The sequence below is a fragment of the Tympanuchus pallidicinctus genome, unplaced genomic scaffold (assembly GCF_026119805.1).
Source record: "Tympanuchus pallidicinctus isolate F22 unplaced genomic scaffold, pur_lepc_1.0 scaffold1, whole genome shotgun sequence".
Taxonomy (NCBI): Eukaryota; Metazoa; Chordata; class Aves; order Galliformes; family Phasianidae; genus Tympanuchus; species Tympanuchus pallidicinctus.
In genome coordinates, this window is record NW_026294618.1 from 46,683,250 (window position 1) to 46,703,367 (window position 20,118).

Below are 20,118 nucleotides of genomic sequence, written 5' to 3' on the forward strand. Positions count from 1 at the left end.
TCTTAAATTTGCTCCATGTAGGCAGTGAAAACCAGGGTTCCTGTTTTGAAGAGCTAAACAGAAAGAGTCATCTGTAGTACATAAGATGGATGGAAAGCTTACAGATTCTAAAGAAAGTCAACAAACTGGGGTACTCAGCAGTGTACCTCATCCACTGCTATAAACTCCATTCATGAATTGAAATCACTCAAACAGCATTCTTGTAACATTTACATCTGGGGAACATTTGAGATTCCTTGCGGCCCAAGTACAGCAGCACAAACAAAACTGGATTTTACCACTCCAGCAATGAACTATAAGATGAAAATCATTTTCTCTTCATTCTTGGATTGGCACCATTGTAGCTGCTCTGGTATTGGGACCAGATGACAGGAGGGTCCAAGAAGGCTTTAGGGGGGAATCCCTTCTGCAAACAGCTTCCTGGAGTTATGAAGAGGCTGTGGGAACAGAGATGTATTTATGTGTCGCCCTCTCTTTCCCTGTTACTCTTTTTTATTCCTTGTTCTTGGTTGTAGGTTTTTTGTTTTGTTTTGTTTTTCTTTCGCTTTTTTTGTTTTGTTTGTTCATTGCTTTTAATTTTCCATTTTCTTCCCTCCCTGTTTTTTTCCCCTCTTTTAGCTTATCTGACCAAGGATTATTGAGCTCTCTCTAGCAGTCCACACTGTTATCCCTCCACTTACTATCCCATCACTCAGTCTCCTAAAGTAAGATGCATCCAGAATTGATACAACAATTTTTACATCTCCAACAGAGGACAAAAGAGAAGTGACTTTCCCAAGCTTTGAAGCAGAGAAAATGTCTAAATGATCCTTAGATTCTCTGTTGAAGAGAGTACATATGTGAAGTTTGACTCCTTCATTAAACTTTTAAGAGACTGTATGCAATGGAAATTGCTGGACAACTGTAGCAATCAGTATTAAAATAGATTGATAATTTTTTTCATTATATGTTTCTGAAGAAATATTATCTAAACTTCACATTTCCACCAAAACCTTCAATAAGTTATCATACTGTTCTTGAATCTCGTATTTTGCTCCACTTTTTAAAATATATGTAGTTACAGAAGCAGCTCTGAAAGTCAGCAAGGTCAATTTCCAAAGAAATCTGTGTTCTCAACCTATTGGAATAAAAGCTGTTCGAAGTTCATTTAAAACCCGACTTTGGTTTGCTGGAGATCTTCAAAAGCTGTAGTAAAACTTTCCATGCTTCTGTGCAGTAAGATTGGTTTTGCTAATGTCCATATTTCTTTCCTGAAAATACTTTACAAGATTCTTGTTTTATAATTTATTACAAATTTTTAAATTTACTGTAATTTTTTACAAACTCTTGTATTAACTTTGTGGAGTTCTTAAAATAAGGGAACACTCCACTGTGATAAATCAATGTGATGAGATGAAAGGGAGTTTTGCTTTTTAAAGTTCAGTTCCTGTAAGGCAGTGATTAAACTTTGACCAAATGACTGGCAGCTATTTTCTCATTTGTCCAACTAGATGATGTTTCAGAACACTCATAGACGCCTATAGCAGCCTAATGATTAACTTGCACTACTCTTTAGGATTAATCTTAGCTTTCAGAAAGGTGAATTTACCATCTGACTGACTAATCTAGCTATTGCCTTACTTTGATATTCACATTTTCGCATTGCGTAAGGATTCAAATACTACACTTCTAGCAGCAACGTTGAAACTTGAAGGTGTTGATAAAAAATAAAGATTTGTGATGTCATTGCTTCTGAAGAACCTACTTGTGAATATGCACTGTAATACACTTTATATTTCATGTTTAAATTCTAGCTACAGAAAGCAGAAACCTAGATATTAATTGCAATACAGGAGAGAGCTAAGAAACTCTGTTTAATTATTCTTTCTTCCAAAATAGGTAGATACTCTTATAATGATGTACAAAACACACTGTCAGTGTGTCCTTGACAATGCAATTAATGGGAACTTTGAAGAGGTAAGATTGTTTGAATTCACATTCTTGGTATATATACATAGGGAGCTAAGAAAACATTATTTATGTCCATAATTCTGGTTCTTACTCCTTTAGATTCAGCATTTCTTATTACATTTTTGGCAAGGAATGCCTGACCATCTTCTTCCCCTGCTTGAGAATCCCATCATTGTTGACATCTTCTGCGTTTGTGACTCGATTCTGTATAAGGTAGGTTAGGCATTTAGTTGCATGGATAATCTCAGCCACGTTATAGCTTCTATCTGTGTAAAAACAGTGTGAGTGTTACAACAGCAGGATGTCATTGCCTGCTTTCTGCATCTGTTTATGTGAATCAGCAAGGAGAAGAACGCCATGACTATAAGCAGCTCTCTAATTGTGAAATCCTTAACTGCTTTGAGAATTGAGCTAAAAGAAGGCTTGTGCGCTTCACTGACAAGGCTGAATAAGTTAAACCTGAATGAAAGCTGAAGTCATGTTTTTACATAAAATACTATTGCAGTTTCTACTAGCAAGGACAGTCTTCAACCTATCAACAAGGTGATTCCACTTGTGGATCCACTACTCAGAGGCTACGTTTCATGGTACAGAGCAGGAATAATACTGAATTAAGATGTGCCCACTTTTCTTGCCTTTTAGCACTCCTTTCTGTTCCCATACTGTTAGATGTATCAGCAAAACTGTTTAATTGGCTGCACTCTGAGCTGGTTCAGGTTTTTAAAAAATAGTAAGAAACATTCTTTTGTAGAATTTTTGTGCAATATGAGCTCTTAGATCTTTTTCCTAGCATGATCCTACATATAGTTGTGCTAGTGAAACTAAGGAGAATTGCAAGGGCACAATTAAGTAAGACTAGATCGTAGTAAAAATAAATTAACAAAGCTCTTGTGTTTTTAGTTTGTACAATTAAATAATTAACTAATAAGTGTGAAGTATCTTAAGTTCCTATTAAATAGTATATTGTTTAATTAGGAAATAATTTTCATCCTCTCTTTAACACATTTTTGCAACTGTATGGATGAAATAATTAATGGCGTAACAGTGAACACCAAGCAGTCAAAGGAAGAAACTTGAGGCTGTTCAGCACTGAGTGCCTTATTATTATGTATCTGTCATTCTTTAATGCACAATGAGGGGAAGTTTCCAAGGGAAGAAAATATGTATTTCTTAGAAACATATCAAGCTATAAAGTGAGAAAGTAATTAACAGAGAAGATGGTAATTACTACCCCAGAAATGAGTCATTATGCCTAATTTGTTTGTAGAGGATATATTGTACACTGTGTTTGTAAGGCTTTTTCTGCTTTAAATCTTACAGCCCAGTAGATCCAATATTAACTTTGTTGATAATAAATATTCAATCTAATGGACACTTAAATGCTAGAGGAGCTCTGAATTAGAAATTTGATAAAGAAGAGCTATGCAAAGTTCATGAATTTATCATTGTCCCTTTTCTCTGTTTTTCACCTTCACTTTCTTATTATTATTTCAGACATTCTTGTTAGCACATCCAAGGAGTTGTTATCAAACCATTTGAATTTTTAATGGAAAAATATTTTGACAATATAGGTGATCTAACAACTTTGCCTTCTGCAATAAGAAGACATGTCAGCTGGCAGAGTTTTTTTTTTTTGCCAAAACAGTTCCATAATACCACAGTTAGCTGTAAGTGATCTGTCAAACTCTGAAGAACTTCAATGCCACATGCAGTATGACAGTAGGAAGAGTCAGGCAGCTAATAGTGTTTGAGGACTTGAGAGACTCTTGAGTACCTGCTTTATATTGGGACTAACAGTGATGTCTGAAAAGTCAAAATGGTTAGGCACCTCACTTCTACTGACTGCTCTACTGTAAGGCAGATCTACTGTAAGCAGAACATGCTGCAAGAAAGCATACATTAGGAGTGGGAAATATCTAGCTGTATAAACATCTCATATACACCTATCTAATAGTGATGGGAGAAAGATGAATACAGTAAGAAATCTGGACTGTAGGTTGGATGGCTTTACTCTGTATAAATTCCCTGTCCTTATCATTTTACAATCTAAGTAGACAAGAATGAATAGAATGAAGTGTCCAGTGGAAGTTTGATATCATTTTATGTTACCTTTTTGAAGGTTCTTACAGATGTACTTATCCCTGCAACAATGCAAGAAATGCCAGAAAGGTAGGTATAATAATGATACATTCTAATTGATAGTCATATTCCAATAAAATGGAGAACAAATAGCAGAAATTCTGTAATCTAGAGACTTTTTCTCACAATATGTAAGCTCATTTTTAGAAAAGTAAAGTAAGTATGGCGAAATAATATCAGCTGTGGGAACAGCTATAGAAGAGCCTTAAAATATTAGAAAGTATTTTTATGTTCTGTTTTCTGGCTTGTTGAATATCTTGAAATAAATTTCTTCTAGACTAAAGCCTTGGAAGACCAGAAAAGAAATAAATATGCTATTGTTGTATGAGGAAAAATAATTGTTATCTCTTTTTTTTCAGAATACTTTTCAGGTTTGTATCGTACACATCTTCATGGTATCTAAGCATTTTTTTTTTCAACAAGACAGTTAGAAGAGGATTATTATAAGTTACCTCTGAATCTTCTCACTTTTCCTTTCCCTTGGAAGCTGTCATATTTGGGGTTTTATGTCTGTATAAGATCCTGAGTTTCAGACACCTGTAATGGTTCTTGGATTTGTTATGGTTTATTCTTAAGGCTAATTGTTTTCAATCCCTTTCAACTGGCAGATAGCTTACGTTTTTTTCTCAGAGGGGATGAGATCAATACATGGTCAGTTTTGGCCTTCTGATGATCAGTCATTTCCTGTTTCTTTTCAGGGATACCTGAAGAGTAATTCACAGATCTGTCCAGGATTCTGTGAATTATTTTTAAACAAATGCAATAAATCTTTTATTGGTATTTCTCTAAAATACATTTTTTACTGTAGTTTACTGGCAGATATAAGAAATTTTGCAAAAAACTGGGAACAGTGGGTTGTTTCCTCTTTGGAAAATCTACCAGAAATCCTGATGGATAAGAAACTGCCTATTGCTCGAAGATTTGTTTCCTCCCTGAAAAGACAGACATCGTTCTTACACCTAGCACAGGTAAACAGAATAAGATTTGTACATAAAAGATTGACAATTATATTCTGTTTATCTTTCTGGCTAGCAGATGTTAATTTTTTGTATTTTAAATGTTCAGCTTCAGCCATGGAAGACTTATGCCTTGTAGTTTTCGGTGAATGAGAACGAAGAGGCCATAGATAGATCTTCAAAATTTTGTAGTAGAAAAGAGAGAAAAGGCCATGGTTATGGTGAACTATTATCGTGGGAATATTTGGCAATCATATGATAAAGTGGAACGTATGAGAATTTTCTTTAGTACCTTCTTGCCTTGCAAAGGTTCACTGTCTTGTCCACAGCGTTCTTTATTGAGTTTATCCCTTCTAAATTTTAACTGCAAGGAATATGTGATAGACAGCTGAAGGTTCCAAGGCTGAGTTGGTAGGATGCAGATATTTGCAATTAGGAGGCATCTCCATATGAAGATTTAGTAGACTGTTGAAGGATACAGTACCTTTTTAGAGCTTAGATGCTAACGGAGCAATCTTTTGAGGGACTAACCCTCAGGTATAACTGTAGATGCACCATATATTCTTCTTGATTTAGACTTCTGTTGTATAAATCTTATAAGTAGCATGTGGGTGATGTGAAAATTATCAAGGATGGAAGGTACATAACACAAATATTAGAAGTCTAATGGAAAGAGAATATTATTTCATCTGACCTCCAGTAAACACAGCTAAGAAAAAGCAGCTACTGATTCTTTTCTGAGGAGAAGCTTCTCAGAATTTTGTCTTGATTTCTCTTACAGATTGCTCGGCCAGCACTTTTTGATCAGCATGTGGTGAATTCCATGGTGTCAGACATTGAAAAAGTTGATTTGAATAGTATTGGCTCTCAGGCACTCCTTGCAGTCTCAGGGAGTACAGATCCTGATGGAGAGGTCTACAATGAATGTAAGTCCATGGTGATATATTTGTAATGTTAAAATAAATTCACTCTTCATTCCATGTCATACTACATAGAGATTGTCAGAGAAGAGACACAAAGACACTGCATTCTCTGATCTAGCTCATCATTAACTTTAGATCAAGAAAACCAATTTGTTGCCCTAGCATGTCCTACAAAAATATAAGCTTGCGCTGGGAAATCATCCTAGATAGATGATTTTAAATGGTTGTTGAAAAAATAATTTCCATGTCAGTTGCTAATTGTAATAAAATCCCTTTTGAAGTTTTATCATGTGGGAGTATTAGCATGGATTCTTGAAAATTGTCCCCAGAATCACATGTATTTATAGTTTAATTTCATGAATATTCAAGCTAGATTACATTCTTTGGTTTTGTTTTTATTTTTGACCAAAAGCTGATCTGTAAAAAAAACCAAAAACGTAACTTTCTATGAAGTGTAACAGCTATTTTAATAAAGAAAAATTGAATGAAGTACAAGTGCAGAGGATGATAATTTTTTTGCAGTTAATTTTATATACACTTATTTCTGAAAAAGATATTGATATTGAGATATTGTTTAAAAGATAACTCTTGCCATGAGAAGTATGGTGACTAGTTTGGAGAACTGAAAGAATAATAGCAAGGTGTTATCTTCTATGTATTGTTATTTTGATCAGAAAAGTTTGTTCTCTTACATAATGAATCATAATCCTATTCAGGCACTTTCTCAAGAATGGGAAATAAAGAAGTTAACTTGTAAAATGTAAAGGAAACCAAAGACATTATAGAAGTCTGTCACATTACAGATAAAGCTGTTCTACTAAACTTAGTAATAGGTAGGTTTTCAAGGATGAGCATTAAAATGAATCTAAAACATCCAATTTTTTATTTTTTACTTTTTTGCTTTTATTTCCTTGTAAAACTATATGTTATCATTGTAATGCTAAAATAAGTAAAATACATATGCATAATAGATGTGTGTCTGCTTACTTCACTGAGGAGCAGTTCATTTCCTCACCACTCTAATTCTTTGCCTTTCCTTTCGATGCTACAATTTTGTCATACAGCTGATGAGTGGCTTTTTCTCATGTTCAGAAGAACATGGAATGATATATTCTCCTTTTTCACATGGTAGATGACTCTATTACAGTATTCCAAGAACTGAAGGACCTTCTAAAGAAGAATGCCACTGTGGAATCATTTATTGAATGGCTGGATACTGTGGTTGAGCAAAGGGTTATCAAGGTACCTTTTAGATATTCCACCTGACTCAAGACTACTTAATTAGTTCTAGTTAGTCATGTTGAATGCTGTTGAATATTTTTACATCTGTGAAAAACTAAGTAAGGTGAGCCAAAGTTGTTCTTTAGAGTTGCAGATTTTTCTTTCATATTACTGAGATGTTACTGCATGTAATATAGGTTAAGTGCAATAGGTGGATTCAGAAGTAGATAACTTGTGGAAGGCTTTCTACAGACCAGAATTGAAGATGCCATGTTATAGCTTCACGAGGTGCTTAACTTGGTAATTGAGACTTTTAATGGAATTTTTTTTAACCAGTTTTATGAGATACTTCATAATCACAAATGTTTTATACATGTATAGTTACAAATGATCATACTTTCTCAGGGACGTGATTTAGTGGAGGGTTGTTAGAGTTAGGATAATATGGTCATGTTGCAGTTGAACATGATGATCTTTAAGGTTTTTTCCAACCTGAGCAATCCTATGATTCTACTACAGTTCAGAACAAAGTAATTGAGTTTTCAGCTGTAGCTCAAGGAAGATGTATTAACCCAATTTGTGAATTAATGTAAACCATCAGAAAGAAATGTAGCATGTGATAATGCTTGCTAATAGCTCTGAAGACTGTCTTTTCATCAGGTCCTATCCTGTCTGGTAATGCTATGATAGTTTATTTACCACTTTAGGGACCACCTTGACATGAATGGGTGCAGGAGGAGTGCAGTTAGCTTTGACTTGCAGAAGAGTGCCTCTGCCAATTCACAGAAGTTGACTTGTTACTTTCCCTTTCTTTACTTGTTTTCCCAAATTTCACTGGGTACATTAATATTTTCTGTGAATTTACAAACATTTACTATAAGCTCTGAGCAGCACAGTGAGGTGCTTTGGGTGAGTCAGGGCAGTAGAGCCTAACCAAACTCTCAGAAGCATTTGTATAGGCACAAAACTCTTACTGAGGCTGAGCAATCACAATTTATTTTAGAACTGATTGATTGCAGTCTAAAATTGACTCTCCAACTTCAAAACATAATTCTCAGTTAACAAGCCAGGTAAAAACAATGAAGCACCCTCCTGTTCATTGTCTTCTATGTAATACTATTTTATTAAATTTACAAGGTATGTTTCCTAGCATTGTTCTCCTGTAATTAGGAGTAGGAAATACCAGCAAGTCGTGATATCATTCTAAATCCACTGAGTAGGAGCTGAGCACTTACAGAGCATGTAATCCTTCCACTATTGCCTTCTGTTAATGCTAAAGTATGATTACTCTCAAACTCGCACAACACTTCCATTTTACTTGCTATTTGAGAAAGCAGTAGTGCATATTTTTACCACATGAACAAATCAGAGCATGAAGTGAGCAGCATTATAAGCCCCACTGTTACAATAGGCATATCATTTTATAAGAGAAAGTCTAGCTGGTATTATAAAGATTACACTGAAGTAAAGAGACTAAATTCCATTAGCTTTTGTATGGAATAACATGGCACCAGAGGATATGTTTTTCTTCTTGTCTTTTACAACTATACACATACAGAACTATTTCCCATCTTCAGTATTAGAACATGAGGGTTTTTTTTATATTCCTTTAGGCTGCAGCAGACTCCAAGCAGTAGGCAGTTTACTTCATTGAATGTGGTCAGATCTCCACTCTGGTTGCACTGAAAAGAGTGAATGCTGCTGTTTGTCACTTTAGAACAGACTTTATGAAGGCAGTTTAAATCAGGCAGCTTGGTTCCCTCCGCCACATGAGCCTGCATATTCAATTCTCCTTTCTCCTTTCCTGTGTGTAGAAAGCAAGTTAGTATAACTACAGTATTCTGCTACTTCTGTCTTTCAGACAAGCAAGCAAAATGGGAGGTCATTAAAGAAGAGAGCTCAAGACTTTCTTCTCAAATGGAGCTTTTTTGGTGCTCGAGTGATGCATAACCTCACTCTGAACAACGCCTCAAGTTTTGGTACCTGGACTTTGTAAAAACACATTTTGTACATATGTGCCAACATTTAGCTACCTTATGCTACTTTCTCAGCAGAGGAGCCTGTCCTAGCCCAAAGATTTTTTGATCAAAGCCACAAATACTTTGTAATGTGCTTTTCAAACTAACATTTCACAGTAAATGATAATAATAATTTATTGGTGATCTATGTCTCATGTTCATTTTTCAAGATAGTTTTTATTAAAACTGCTGTTTGATATTGCCTTGCCATTTGCAAACTAAAAACTGCTTTAATCTGACGCTGGAGCATAACTACATATCTCAATAGGAGACAGAAAATTCTAATTATTTATTTTATATATGGACCAAAAAAAGACTGCTGTTATTGCGGATATGCTTTTTTGTTGTTGTTTGTTTATTTGTTTGTTTTTGTAAGAGCAAAAAGAATTTGACAGGTCAGCTTTGTTTTTCAGTTCTGAAATGAGCGTGCATTCATCAGTATTTTGTGGTTTTTAAAAATTGAGTTTCACTTGTCTGTCTTTAGAAATGTTTATATTTTTGAGGACTCTCAGAAATAGTATTTTATAATATAGAAAATGCTAGAGCAAATGAAATTAACTTTAAATACAATGTATCATTTCTCAGGCTATTTCTATAGTTGTAGGTACTTCATTATCTAAAATTCAGCAGCTATTTTAAATGACTATAAGGACAGACACATTTTTAATGTGATACATCCTTGAAATAAGGTTGAAGACTTCACCAGTTATTGTCTGGTTACTTAGCACAAAGCAAACAGAAATAGAGCAGAGGCATTCTAGCAGACTTCAGTCTTATCTAGCTCCACTGTATGCCCTCTTCAAGTATAAAGCATGTCTCACTTTCATCAGTATTTTTCTTTGATGTAATTAGTGGTCAAATAGCCTACAGGACAGTAAACAATTGAGCTAGGTGGGCCAGTGCAAAGAGAGATTAGAGCTAGAAGTTAGGCACTATCCAGTGTTGGTCTTGCCAGGTCATTTAAAGTCCACAATTATTTGTTTGTTTCACCAGCTTCTTGTAGAGTGTTGAGAGATGGTCACAAAGATAACTTGGCTACTCTCCCTCTTTCTCCTCCTTAAAGGTTCTTTTCATTTGATCCGCATGCTGCTAGATGAGTACATCCTGCTTGCCATGGAGACGCAGTTCAACAATGACAAAGAACAAGAACTCCAGAATCTACTGGACAAATACATGAAGAATTTAGGTATCTAGAGCTTGGCTCTTTTGAATGTATTCCTGCATTTTTAGAAAATTGCATATTTGTTTAAACAAAAGTAGACTTATGCTCTTTCTTTATGAATTTGTAGTTTTAGGTCACATTGTTAAAACCACCTGAAATGGTTGTGACCATTAATTCACCATTTCATTTCCACCATCAACCACAGTTGATATTGTTGAATAAATTTTGGGGGGGAAATATTACTACACAAGATCATGGAAATTGTCTCATGGTGCATCATGGGTGCATCATGGGTGCAACTAACACTCCTGTAGTTGCAGCTGAAGGGACACAAACTGATGTGAAAAGAAGTACGTCTAGCAAAGAGCAGAAATTCCCAACCCAATTTTTCAGCCAAATCTGAAATACATAATTATACATTAAACTAGGAATGTATTCAATGTTAACAAATTATGAATGTCCCTTGAAGTTTGGAACACAAGGTTGGAGGCATATTTAGCAACTGACCGAAATACTGCTGTGGAAGAGAAACAGAAGAGCTTAAAATATCCTTAATATTTTGTAGCTACTGAGATTCAAAGTTAGGCAGTTGGAGGACACATCCTCAAGGTCTTTTGGTATGAAATGAAAGAATATTAAGAAATGACATTTGATCCCTAAGACATGGATTAAATTGTGGTCCAAGTTACTCCCCCAAAATGTTTAGTGAAATTCCATTGGATTCTGCTGAAGTTATGTTGATTAACATTAGCATCTGTGATCAGTACTGAAGTCTTTGGTTATTGTTACTCTGTTTAATCTGCACTGTGCTGCAACAAGCTTATATAGAATTTGTGTCACAGCAGATGGCTGCGCCTTTTCTCTTCATCCTTCAGGAAAAGCCTTGCCCTATGTAGCAGTTGCCTTTTCCTGAGACATTTTGGTGAAGTCCTTTAAACTGTAGCATAAAGCCATGATTTCCAGAAAAATAACAAAATTTCCACTGAATTTATCAATAGCATGCAAAAAACTGAAAAATACTGATGATAAAAAATGCTTTTCTTCTAGATGTCGTATGAAAATAGATACACTTCAAGCATTCTAAAACTCTCATTGTTAAATCTTTAAGATGTAGTATCATGAGCTTCAGTGCAATTTACTTGAGTGCATTGCTGACATTTACTTCAAGAGAATAAATCTGATTTATATTCACACTATGATGATTTCAGTCAGGAGCTGTTAATACAATTGACATGTATTACATAGATCTGTAGTGAGGGGATGTGATTTAGAAAATATGCATTCTGATCTGGGAAGATCAAGGCTGGAGTAATATTTATTTTCATCTGCGTACAAGAAATGGAGGCTTCACTGTGTTTTAAAATAAGCAAACGAGTTTATGAACAAATCAGACATCTCATTTGCAATATTAGTGTTGAATTTATGTGCAATGATCACACATAACAGCCACCAAGAGTTTTCCACTTATTATTCCAGATGCAAGCAAAGCCACCTTTACTGCATCACCAAGCTCTTGCTTCTTAGCAAATCGTAACAAAACTGCTTCTCTGCCCAGTGACTCTTCAGTCAAAAATGAGTGTCTAGCAGAGCAAACCTACGTGTCCTTGTCAGCTAGTCAGCCTAGCAGTATGCCTTCAGGTCTAAATCTCTTTGCCACAGGAGATGGTGAGAATATGCAGCTGACAGGTATGTAGCAGTTCTCTTAGTCCTTCCTTCCCTTGTTTGCTTGTTAGTCTTTCAGTTCACAATAGCACATTACTGTAAAAGGAAAAATGACCATATGTATTTATGGGAACCTCTAGTAGTAACATCCCGCAAGCTCACCATCTGTGCCGATTCATGGAAGGGGGCAATTTTAGAGACCTGCCAGTAATACATCCTCGTGATACAGTGATAAAAATATCACACGTCGTGGCTTGATGAGATTTTTGTGAGGCACGAAAAGACTTTTAAATGCTGGGATTTTACACTGAATGTGCCAGTCTCCAATCTGGAAAATGGAATTCAGAAGCTTTCTAAGTCAAAGCCGTGGATTAAAGAACCTACATTGCGTAGGCAGGAGCCAAACCATACACTTTGTAAAAGTTTCAGATGGTAACATGCACTTCACCAGAGGGTTAGTGTCTTAACAAATCCACTGCATTCATAAGAACTGCGGTATGAACACTAGTGACGGCTAATGCTTATTTATTGCAGGTCAGATGGAGCTGCCTCAAAGCACTGGTAACCTGATGACTCCACCCATTTCACCAGCCCTGGTCAGCCGAGGAAGTGTGATCAACCAGGGGCCAATGGCTGTGAGACCTCCGAGTGTAGGCCCTGTCTTATCCACACATTCACAGTGCTCTTCCTACTCAGAACCCCTTTATCAGACTTTGTCACAAACCAATCAGAACTACTATGGAAACAATTCCGGTTACCAGGCTATGTTCAGAACTCAGGCCCATTCCACTTCAGGAGTTTACCACCACAGAGCAGAGCACAGCCGATTCAATGCTTTGAGTGAACAGCAGTTCTCCAGGGACTACTTCAACAACAGTTGTGCTGTAACTCCATACAGTGCCAGATCACCTTCCAGCTATTGTCCCTCATCCATGACTCAGGATGCGCACAATATGCAGTTTCTGAATACAGGAAGCTTCAATTTCTTGAGCAACTCAGCACCTACTTGTCCAGGAGCAACATATCCCCCTAATGCTTCCAACGGTATAAAACATACTCAGAATATTTTATTTTTCCCTTTTGTTTCTCTTTCCTTGCTGGAGCGAAATGCTTTCTATCTGCCTTTTTTTTCTATGGAAGATATTTCAGCTCTTAATTATATCTTCATGTTTTTTACTTCTCTGATGACATGCATAGATAGTAAAGCAGCTTAACAAGCTACTTCACGATTTATTTTCCTGTGGGGAATCCTCAGTTGACCTCAAATGCCTCTGCTACACCTCTGCCAGTCTTCCTCTATCACCATTGCCATGTCTTGCACAAAACAAGAGAAACTAGGATGACTTTGCCATGTGTCAATCTCTTGAAAATCTCTCAAAACATTTACTATGAAACTGTTCCCCAGAATTCAAGAGTAAAGTTTTTGCTACAGTCTGCTTCAAAGATGTAGTCAGAAAAAAACACCACTCTCTTCTGGAGGAAAAAACACAATGGAAATATTGCTTGTATGTGAGTTTGTATATGACAAGTATGTATTACCATGAAATATTTTTTTTCTGTGTGTATTTTTCTTGTTTGTCAGTTTCAGAAGGGAGACTTAACTCCCTTCCACAAGTCCACATGACTGATATGAGTCCACATGGCATCTGTTCTGACCACTGGTTGCAGGGCGCTGTTTAATTCTGAACTTAGAATGTGATACAATAGAGATGCAATTCTGTAATGAAAGCATGACTGAACTAGGATTTATTTTGCTCTGCAGTTATCTGTCCCCCTTTTGGGTCCATCACTGCATGCAATATTAAGGTGACTAGGCCATGTATGTACGAAATAACCTTATTCTCAAGAAACTCAGCCAATAACGATTACCTTGTGCTCCAACTCACCACAGGCTCCTACACTACTGTTTCTCTTCAATAATAATTTCACTCTACTTTCTTTTTTCCAATCTCCTATCAATAGGATATTATGGAAACAATATCAATTATCCAGAATCTCACAGACTTGGATCAATGGTGGATCAACATGTTTCTGTAATCAGCAGTGTAAGTAGCATTCGACCATTGCCATCATACAATGATACACATGATCCACTGAACATCTTGGATGATAGCGGAAGAAAGCAAACAGGCTCATACTACACAGAGTCCTCACCTTCAATTGTCTGTCGAACTGCTATGCGTAAGTATATCCAAGACTCAGGAGCAATGAACTTTTTAGCACCTTAACAAAAACTGAGAGTTAAATCGTAACTCATATATATATATAGCATCTAAGATGCAGTATCAAATAGAATAGCTAAGTGCATGGGATGTATCCTGTGACGTTTCCTTAAATTTTCAGGACAGTGAGTTGAATAACTCTTTGTTCCTTTTAAGAGAACTGTGATTCATTGTCCACAAGATTGGAATGGATGGCCTGAATTGCAGAAAATTACATGTTAGGAAACACTTTTTAACTATTAAGTGACCTAATAATGAACTGGGCTCCTCTAAGGGCTCTTCAGGATCCTCACTGTCAAGCAGATCAAATGAATCCTGGCTCAGTAATGTATAAATGTACATTTCCTGTATTATAGTCTCTTCCCTCCCTGTTCTCCAATAACTCTGTGAATTAGACAAATTTCCTACTGACAGTGAGTTACAGGTGAAATTACCTAATCTCCAATTTTTGATACATACATTAAACAAAAGATATCTGAGTTTGGCTTTGCATTCCTGAAAGACTCTGAAGTATCATACGGAAGAGGTAAATTAAGGCACAGTCTGTTCATTTGTCCACAAGGTTACCTCTTCCTACTACTTGTTAAGCATGTGCAGAAGGCCAGTCATTACTTGCCTCTTTAAGGCTTTGCAAGGATTTAATAGTCAGTTTTTTTTAAGGATGCTAAAGAGCAGGGGGAGGAATCCAGAATCACCAGAGTGGGATTGTGTCCACCAACTTTCTTTTGTATGCTGTGTTGTGTGCTAGGTGATGGTACTGGTCCCATCAATGACTGTGGACATGAATGCTGCAAGGTATGAAAAGATGATTACAGCAAATGCAAACAGCTTTGCAGTTTTCATGAAAGATGGCTCATACACAAGCCCATAGATGCATTTTTAGCAGAGTTCACTGATGCATTAGTTTTGGCTTGTTCCCTCATGCTATTCTCAGAAACTGTGAAGAGCCACTAAAGAAAAGTTGTAGAAGTAAATTCAGTGAAGAATAGAATTGTTGAAATTTCAATTCTTCACATGGTGCACCTGGTAGACCAGGATTTCCATCAGATGAAATTATATTGTGTTTTTGATGTTGGTTGTTGTTGAGTTTCTTGCTTGTTTGTTTGTTTGTTTTTGTTAAATGCAGTAGATAGAAAACTTGCAATTATGTTAACTGGTTTTTTTTCCACAGCTTCAAACATGCAAACCACATCTTCGCAGTGTATGTATGGAACATCTGGTCACTTCACTCCTCAAGAAAATCTGGAGTCCCATCAGCCAGCAAATAGAGACATGGTATCATCTTTACCACCAATTAACACAGTCTTCATGGGGACAGCTGCCGGAGGAACCTGAAGTGGGAGAGACGTTTCACTGTCTTAAGCTTGCTTTTCCATTTCAGACGTTAAGGCTATGATGACAATTCTTGTAGTTGGTGGATTACGGAAGTATTACATATAGATGAAAAATGAACCATTTTAGATTTTAGCACTCCTCCATGCAGCAGATCAGATGTATTCACCATTTTTTTCCTACTTGTGAATCACTCAGGATTGTTCTCATTACAGCTTTTCAGTCAGAAGTTCAGGATGAACATAAAGAGTTAGTGATCCTTGACAGCAAGACTAACTTGTAAATAAATGATTGAATCTCTTCCTAATTTATTAAGAACGATATTTTAGTCTTTCACATATCTTTTATATTAAAATGTTTATTTAATGCCTGTGTTGCTCACTATTTATTAGGACAACAGAGTAACTGTTTACTTTCTCTTATTTGACAATTGTCAAATTGTATCCTACCTCCTATGGAAATGTTTACAAGGTCAGTTTTTACTGTTTTAAATGAAACTAAGTCAAATTCTTACTTTTTTACTGTTGTGCTCTGGAAAATTAATTTCAAGTGTCTAGTGTCTACCCGTGTAAGCGGAAGTTCTCAGGAAATAAATAAAACATCTTGTGGGATTTTTTTCCTTTAAAGTAAACTGCTTTCTCTGAAAACAAACAAAACATGCAAATATCATTAGCTTGCCAATGTCAGTAGCCAGTTACTGCAAGTGGATAACTGAAACAAGTGAAACTACGGCACAAAATGTCATGAGATTTTTCAATATTACTTGTAGTTTGAGCCCCAGATTTCTACTGGTGGAAATTCACAAAAAGGTGTCCATCATATTTCATGAGTTCAGGAAAGCTGTGTATGTTCAGCTCAGGGGTAGTAAAGATGATCAAATATGTTGCAACTCCACAGATCAGCTGGTTTAATAAAAAACTATTTTACAAGTGCCATGATATTCTGTACACAAACATGCATTTACATATTTTTCTGAGGAAGTTAGGTGAAGAATATTAATGTTATTAAAGAGGATAAAGAAAAGAATACACTTATAAAACAAGCTTCTTAGTATGTGTTCATGAAATAGCAGGTAGAATTTTATAATCATGTGGACTCAACATCAGATTCAGATTTGAATTTAAGTCCAGACTTTCTAATTGTTTGAGGCTATTTCATGTCTATTTTCCTTTAGTGTTTTTTGTAATTAAATGCTGCCCACAGGAAAAACAAAACGAAACAAAAACAAACAGAAAAAAACAACCAGAAATAAAAAAGAAGCGTTGACAGGAATAAGTCATGAATAATTCCTGATACGAAATATTTTATGCAGATTTGAGGTATCATAGTTCAGTAATTAAGATGAAAATTCCCACTCAATTTCTTCCTTATTCACAGTGAGGTCTTATGTTGAAACTGAAATGCTGTACTGATATGGGAATGTTTTAATTTCAACAAAAATTCCCAATGATAAGTTGTTCAGCAAGGCTTTACAGCAAGTGAAAGAACTACTGAAAAAAAATTCTTATATAATTATTTAGAACTTGATATATTTTCTCCTAATATTAATGTTCTAAAAGTCAGAATTCTCGTCTGGTCAACACAAATTCCATCTGTAGTCAGTGTAAAGTAATCCTTGATGGGGAAGGGTAGTAGAAAGGGAAGAGAGATGCCACTTTCCTGAAATACTTGGCTCCCTTCACAGACAAATGGCACAGCTTATACTTTAAACTGGAAACTTCTAGATGATTGAATTTATATGAGTAAATATGTATAATTAAGAGGAAGTAGACAGCCACTAGCCAACAGAGTCTTAGTCCATCGAGTCCTACATAAAAAGCACAGTTGATGGTACATAGTGACTCGTACATAATTTATATGCATCATTTCCAGTCATTTTTTTATGTCCACCATTTCACGTTCTTTTTATTTTTTTTATTTTTTTGTCTTGGGGGACATAAACTAATTTATCTGTACTCCATCTGAGATAAGAAAGAATAGTCTACCATTAAATGTGCAGATTATCATGATGACTGCAAAACTCAGAGTAGCATGAAGTATCTCACTATTGTAAATCACAGTTCATTATCAACAGCAGGAAGAAGAAAAGAGCAGTAAAAAAAATCAAGCCACCCCAATATTCAAAGAGAAATCTCTCAAAGTATTGCATAACAAAGAAAAAAAAAAGTGACAGTTGTATCTAGCAAGATCAAATGAGAAATTGTCATGTTATGACTTTATGACCTGTCAAATACGTAGTTTGATGAATCCAAGAAGTTTTATCCGTGGGAAACTAAATCACTCAGTTCTTGGGGCTAACTCATGGGAAGATTCTTACTTTTGGTTGTTTAGCAGCATCATGGTAAATAATGTTGAGAAAGGAGTGGAGCCAGGAGTTGGACTCAATAATCCTTATAGGTTCCTTGCATCTAAGAATATTCTATGATTCTGTGAGTGGCGACTTGGTGTTCTTGGTATGTAGTTACAATTTTATGTATGCATCAATATGTTGTTTATAATATATATGTGTCAGAAAATCTGAGACAGAAAATAGTAGATATCAAGTACAATCTACATCAAATGCGTATGACTCAAAAGTAGATTTTGTGTGTGTGTGTATTTGTTTTGTTTTTCTGTGAGAAGGGAAAAATGAAATCTTTCTGGTCTATTTATCAGTATCATTGAATTTGAACTGGTGCTAACAGAGGTGAAACAGATGGGATGAACAAGTCAAATCTGCTGTCACTTCTAATGTAAAACTGTTTCTAATACAAATTTGATCCAGCGAGAAGAAGCAATATTAGAGAAGAACATGTTGACTTGTGTGACATGACTCTGTGCCTAGCAGTGCAGTGGGGAAATTTACATGTTTTGTGCTGGAAGAGAAGTGCAATTCTTGTTCACAGAAGACAGGACCATGGAAATTTTGCTCTAGACTCAAATGTTGCATTTACCTTCAAATACGTAGAGAATGCACAGTGAAATTATTTGTACTTTCAGAGGACTAAACTGGAAAGAACTTGCACTGAGCCACTGGCTTGGCATAACTGGTTCGTAATTTATGCTCCACAATGGACTTGTGCGTTACACTGTGTCGTGGTTATCTGTAGATCTGTGTTTCCCAAAAAGGGGAAGGGAGAGGAGAGGGTAAAGGGAACAAAGAGGGAAAGAAAGAGAAAAAAAAAGCAGCGGCAACGACCTAAGGAGGAAAATTAATTTACTATTTACTCCAACACTCCTTGGAAGTGTTCAAGGCCAGGTTGGACGGGGTCCTGGGCAACCTGATCTGAATGTGTACGTTTGGTGGCCCTGCTAGGCAGGGGGTTGGAACTACATGATCCTTGAGGTCCCTTCCAACCCGGGTGATTCTGTGATTCTGTGATTCTGTAATAGCAGAAACACAAATCAATTGGGATTAGAGCTAGTAAATCAAATAAATGAGAGAGTTTTTGAAAACCGATGTTCTTACTCTGATCCGCCAGGGAGCAAGAAAAAAAGGCTTGTGCTTCCACAACTGGTAAAAGTGGGTTGCTTCTGCATTTAGTGGGGACTATTGAGCTTTTGTGAAACTTATTACCAGACTATCTGATCTAGTTATGATTCCCTCAAGGTGTAGTCTTAGAAGAAGATAAAAAATTGATCTGGAGTTTTTGTTTAGAGATAGAAGAAGACAAGACTGGAGTCACACTTAGAAGGAACTTTCAGAGTGAGAATAATTTGAAGTTCTAGACCCCATCATCAATTAGATGCCTGAGGCTGGCACTGGGGAATTTAAAGTCGTAGTTAGGCCAACATAAACTGATAAATCTGAACTAATTATGGATATAAGACATTTAAGGATCTATACTCATTCCTAAAATTAGTAAAAATCACTACATAATCATTCGCTTCAGGTAAGAATCCAAATAAAAGGCTAGGAGTAGATCAGTAGTGGTGTGAACCAGGATCAATGTTAAGTCTTGGAGACAGTATGGAAAAAAGAGGGCAACTCCTACAATGAGAGTCTCAAAGTAGTTCCTAATGTTACTACTGGGCACGTCTTATGCTTAGACAGGCTTACATTTAGGGTTGTGTTTTACGTTGCTTTAGCCTCGTTAACCCAAGTTATTTGCAAGAATGAAGGAAGTCATCAGGGCAGGATAAGGACCATTGTGGACATGGCCCATTAGCTGCACGTAATTGACTGGGTTATGTCAGGCTTTGTTTTAGTATCTAGTCTTTCTAGATTTTGGACAGATGGGACAGGCAACATTGATTGAAAAACTTAGTTTATTCCTGGGGCTAGAAGAAGATTTTAAATTAGTTTCAAGTCCATTTTAACGAAACATTGCTCATAGGAATCACCTAAGTATTTTAGGGGATAACGCTGGCACTAGATACAAGATTCAAGTTTGGCATTAAGGATTGCATCTGATGCCAGATTCAGGGCTCACCTGATTATCTCATTCAAATATGAAGGCAAGATCTGTGCTGGGGAGAAATTGGAAATTTAATTATAAGGACAGCCACCAAATTTAGGTTGTGATAAAAGTATTAGTAGGTTCATATCACAAA

General features: G+C 36.1%; 1 protein-coding gene across 1 annotated transcript in view; it reads left to right on the plus strand.

Annotated features, from left to right (window-relative positions):
- Positions 1 to 16,979, plus strand: part of RFX6 (regulatory factor X6) — a 36,227-nt gene extending 19,248 nt beyond the window's left edge. The window contains exons 8-19 of the mRNA XM_052689680.1: positions 1,879 to 1,956; positions 2,050 to 2,163; positions 4,070 to 4,119; positions 4,898 to 5,057; positions 5,827 to 5,971; positions 7,101 to 7,210; positions 9,051 to 9,168; positions 10,271 to 10,393; positions 11,846 to 12,055; positions 12,566 to 13,075; positions 13,994 to 14,212; positions 15,425 to 16,979. Coding sequence (XP_052545640.1) covers positions 1,879 to 1,956; positions 2,050 to 2,163; positions 4,070 to 4,119; positions 4,898 to 5,057; positions 5,827 to 5,971; positions 7,101 to 7,210; positions 9,051 to 9,168; positions 10,271 to 10,393; positions 11,846 to 12,055; positions 12,566 to 13,075; positions 13,994 to 14,212; positions 15,425 to 15,588 — 2,001 coding nt within the window. The 3' untranslated portion in view covers positions 15,589 to 16,979. The remainder of the gene's footprint in view (positions 1 to 1,878; positions 1,957 to 2,049; positions 2,164 to 4,069; positions 4,120 to 4,897; positions 5,058 to 5,826; positions 5,972 to 7,100; positions 7,211 to 9,050; positions 9,169 to 10,270; positions 10,394 to 11,845; positions 12,056 to 12,565; positions 13,076 to 13,993; positions 14,213 to 15,424) is intronic.
- The last annotated feature ends 3,139 nt before the right edge of the window (positions 16,980 to 20,118 follow it).